This window comes from Asparagus officinalis, chromosome 1 (assembly GCF_001876935.1).
Source record: "Asparagus officinalis chromosome 1, Aspof.V1, whole genome shotgun sequence".
NCBI classification, from domain to species: Eukaryota; Viridiplantae; Streptophyta; class Magnoliopsida; order Asparagales; family Asparagaceae; genus Asparagus; species Asparagus officinalis.
This window is the reverse complement of record NC_033794.1, coordinates 99,157,636-99,162,041: the sequence shown is the minus strand read 5'-3', so window position 1 is coordinate 99,162,041 and position 4,406 is coordinate 99,157,636. Positions and strand designations below refer to the sequence as shown.

The following is a 4,406-nucleotide window of genomic DNA, read 5'->3' as shown; positions in this document are numbered from 1 at the left end:
GCTACATTTCCCCTTGAAGTGGCTAGAAAGCAAATGCAAGTTGGAGCCGTTGGCGGAAGGCAAGTTTATAAAAAAATATGCTTCATGCACTTATGTGTATTTTGGGGAAGGAAGGGGTTGGAGGGCTTTATAGGGGCTTGGGACCAAGTTGTATGAAGCTGGCTCCTGCTGCTGGGATTTTGTTTGTGTGCTATGCCTATGAGGCTTGCAAGAAGATATTGAGTGAGATTCGTGGGATCTTCTTTCTTTTCGGGATGTTTATTGATAGATTCGTGATCAGTGGCTCGGTACGGCCTGATTTTTTGAATATTCTTCCATGGTTTGTAAGCTCCTTCACAGATTGCTTTTAGACTGCTGGCTTCGTGCTTTCAAGAGATGAGGTAATGAACATAGCGTTCGAACGTTGTCTGGTGCAATGTGTGTGGAGTTGGCACTCTGTGATACCTAGCTAAATCACCCTGAGATGTATTTTTGTTGCTGGTTATATTGTTATAGTGGTTCCTCAGTTCAAAGATTGATGTTGCTTTTGCTCCCCACTAAGTACATCGACCGATTATTAGTACTCGAGCCTAGGTAAACGGTCTCTTTTCCCTCCCGTGGGAACTGTAGATGCTTTTTTTGGTAGCATGAACAATATATAACAAAATATTACACTAACAAGGTGAGCGCCCCTACCCAAGCTTCACTCAAAAGGTATTTAATTTCATCTAAATAAATTATCTCTAACTTCAAGTTCACCACACAAGAAATCAACTCCGCTGCTAACACCAAGTAAATAAAAGAACCTTACGTCAGCTACAATTACATCACAAATTATAAAAGAAAAAACAAAAACACATGTTGACAAAATTAGTCCATCGCCAAATGAATTCAAGAACAACAGGAGATATAAAAAGTAGAAAAAAGATATTTAAACTTCCATCCTTCAACTCTGCTCCTCATTAGCTGCCGCCTCCCTCTCCTCTGCAGCTGCTGCCATCAGCTCATCGAAGTTCTCAGTTTTCCCCAGCAATATCTCAATCTGTACATGAGCATCAAGTTTCATGTTAATGTTAAGATACCATTATTTTAGTGCCACTATAATCTCACCTTCGCCTTTTGAATGGGCCGCCCCCTTGATTCATCTCTCATATCCACTGTTGACGTCATGATCTCTGCACGGTAAGTTTGAAAAAAAAATTATCATACAATTCCAGATTCTAATAAGGAGATAACAGAAGACCAATTCCTTGTTCTGTAAAAACAGATGCGTATAGAACAAGGGAGTTCGGGGCTTAAGAGGCAAGAACTCACTCTTCTCTACAGCAAGACCATTGTTTTTGAGAATCTCCGCAATGGTAACTACGGTTGCGATGGCTGCATAACATATCATACATATGTAAATAATAAACATCAACGACTACAAGTGGAGTAAAAAAAAATAATCAGAGGACAACTTTACTCAAATCTCGAAGAAATTATCAGTTGCTTGGGAGAACAGTTTACATTACACTTGTGGGGGTAAAGCATATAATTGGTAGTAATAATAGACTGCAAAGGAAACTAGTAGACTAATTTAACCTACTCACGTGCAAATAGTTTTGAGCATAATGCATCGTTTTAATGTAAAAATATGAACCAACAAATAGCTAATAAAGAGGGAAAGTACACTTTCATCATATGCACCAACTGAAGAGCCACGTTGTGCATGCCAAATACGCGCAAGTTTGGAAAAGTAAAATAAGAAGGTCATTTGGTTTTTTCCCGGACTCCCCCTCTCTAGTGATGGAATAAGAGGATCATTCTTGAACGCTCTGAAAATATAATGACATAAGACCTGTCAATTATACTATTCTGGTCAAGTTTGCAGTGCCAAAAGCATCCCGAGAATTTCAGTTTCACAATAGAAGCAACCATAACTTGACGTGATTATCAACCGTGGTACTACAAATAAAAACCCATGTAAAATTACTCACTTTCATTCATTCAGAACAAATCAAACTGGTACTCCCTTTGTACCACTACCTGGCATTCACCAACAAGAGAAATGGGAACCATATATGCTGTATAATTCACGGCTATTAGCAAAAGGACGCAAAAGGAGCTTAAATATCCAAGACCCAGGTCTTCTCATTAATGCCTAGAAGTGGATGCAGCTACTTTGCTCAATGACTCATCCACATCAGGTTTTCTCTAAAAATCCAAACGTACCGTTTCAATCAATAGGATAAATAAGACAATGATGCCAATAATAGCAATGGCTACAAGACCGCCTTTTATCCCAACTCCTTAAGGTAAAAAACAAGAAACATTTTCTTCCATTATAAACATCCTTGAGGATATTTCCTTTGTAACTGTCCTCCATTAAACATCCTTAAATTCACCAATATCTACCCTCCTTAACTGTCCTCCATTAAACATTATTAAAGTCCCCAATATCACATCCTTCTTAACTGTCCTCCGGTATACCTACATCCGGTCTTCATTGCTCCATTAACAACGAACCTATCCCTTTCCTAACTAGTGGACATTGTCTCAATGCAAATGTTCAAACTATACCATTCGATTCTCCTTATTTTATCCTCAGCTGAAACAAACATTAACTTTTTGCCAACACATTCATTTCACACCCCATCTCCTAGTGCATTTCTAATCAGCATCCCCGTTTCATCTACACTCATTTTCTAGACATACAATTTTTTAACTGCCAAATTCTAAGCCATACAACACTTCTGGTCTCACAACCTTTATATAGAATTTTCCCCACAATCACAGCAATCTAACATAAAAAACTGAATCTTGAATAAGGAATTGTTTTTAGGAATCATATTTGCATAACCTTCCACGCCTCTAGCAATAAAATATCATCATAATTCATAATAAAAGGATGCTCAATAACCATACGGTTAGAAATATGTATCAATGAAATTTATATCATATGTTTAGTTTCACCAATGGTATGATGCAGTCTTAGTGCCACATGAACATCTTGGCGATGAAGGAAACTGACTTTCACAACTGGAATTGACACCAATCTTATGTTTGTGGAGGCAAGCATCATAAAACAGAGGTCGAGCCATACCCGTGTCGGATACAAGAAAAATATATCCCTTACATGTTATACTCAATCCTTCATTACAAACAAATAAAGAGTGCATAAAATAAGCAGAAACATACTAGAGTGACGATAGCTAATATTCTCATGCAATTAATATATAGGAACTACTTAGAAGGGAAGAACTAAGTATTTCAGAAGGCACACACTAGTCTCTCCACAACTAGACCAAAAAACTGGCATTGAGAACAATGCTCGACAACTTAAAAATATTATAAATCATAACACAGAACAAAAACTCCACCAGTGTTGTGCTTAAACATTTATCCTTTTAACTGTTTGTCCCAGGTCAGGATAAAGGAGGGTTTCACCATGCAGTCAACAAACAAAACTAGCCTAATCTCTTAAACCATATACAACATCGTAATACAACAGTTGCAACGTGGACCATGAACACACAGTATCTACAAGAAATCTAGACATTCCACTCAGAGAAGTCTACGCAAGCTCACTTTCGTAATGTAGATACAAGAGTTTATACAGTATACACATCACAAAGGCTCCGCTACCCTGCACATCACTCTTAGGTACCGTTTGACAAAGGGTTAAGTGAGGGGTTAAGGAGACTTGAGGGGTTAAGGAGACTTAACCCCTTCTTAACCCGCCAAACACAAAAAATCTATACAATGGTTAAAGTAAGTAACCCTTCATAATTTGCCAAACATAAAAAATATAGAAGAGTTAAAGCTAACCCCTCTAGAGGGATTAAAATTAGTTAACCCCTCAAAATAAGGGGTTAGTAATACTCCTATTTAGAAGGATTAAAAGGTAACCCTTCTAATTATAAAGAAAATAGTCAAAATCATTGTTATTCCCAAACACTAAAACTAATCATAAGGACTAAAATAAAACTTATTTAACAAGTTAATAATTTAATCCTTCAAATTATCGAATGGGCTAAGTACATTAGTCCTTCTTTTTAACCCCTCTTCCTTAACCCTTTGCCAAACGGGGCCTTAAAGAAATATGTCTCGACTCATAAAGCCCCAAAAGCCAAGACAAACTCTAGTTGTTCTATAGAGGTAGCATATACAAGCATGAGGGACCTTTCTAACATGACGGAATTAGTTCCACCAATACAATGACCACACTACTTTTCTTTAATGTGCTTGCTCCATTAAAAGTTCTACAACAAGCGTATTCAAGGTATTCTATACGAAACTTGCAAAAACGGTCCAGTTTCCTTGTTTGGATGTCTACATCAATATTTCACTGAGGAACAAAAATGGTAAAACAATCAATTGAACTCGTTACAGCCTCATAAATAGCATATAGATTTAAAATTAATAAAGAAAAAGGGGGGGGGGGGGGG

The 4,406-nt window shown here is 37.4% G+C and overlaps 1 protein-coding gene and 1 pseudogene across 1 annotated transcript in view; one reads left to right on the top strand and one right to left on the bottom strand.

Annotated features, from left to right (window-relative positions):
• Window positions 1-351, top strand: part of LOC109837998 — a 1,824-nt pseudogene extending 1,473 nt beyond the window's left edge.
• LOC109828777 (uncharacterized protein At2g34160-like) overlaps window positions 745-4,406 on the bottom strand; it is a 4,043-nt gene continuing 381 nt past the window's right edge. Inside the window, exons 3-5 of the mRNA XM_020395706.1 lie at window positions 1,294-1,356; window positions 1,090-1,154; window positions 745-1,021 (exon numbers count right to left, since the gene is read on the bottom strand). Of these exons, the coding sequence (XP_020251295.1) occupies window positions 926-1,021; window positions 1,090-1,154; window positions 1,294-1,356 (224 nt within the window). The 3' untranslated portion in view covers window positions 745-925. The remainder of the gene's footprint in view (window positions 1,022-1,089; window positions 1,155-1,293; window positions 1,357-4,406) is intronic.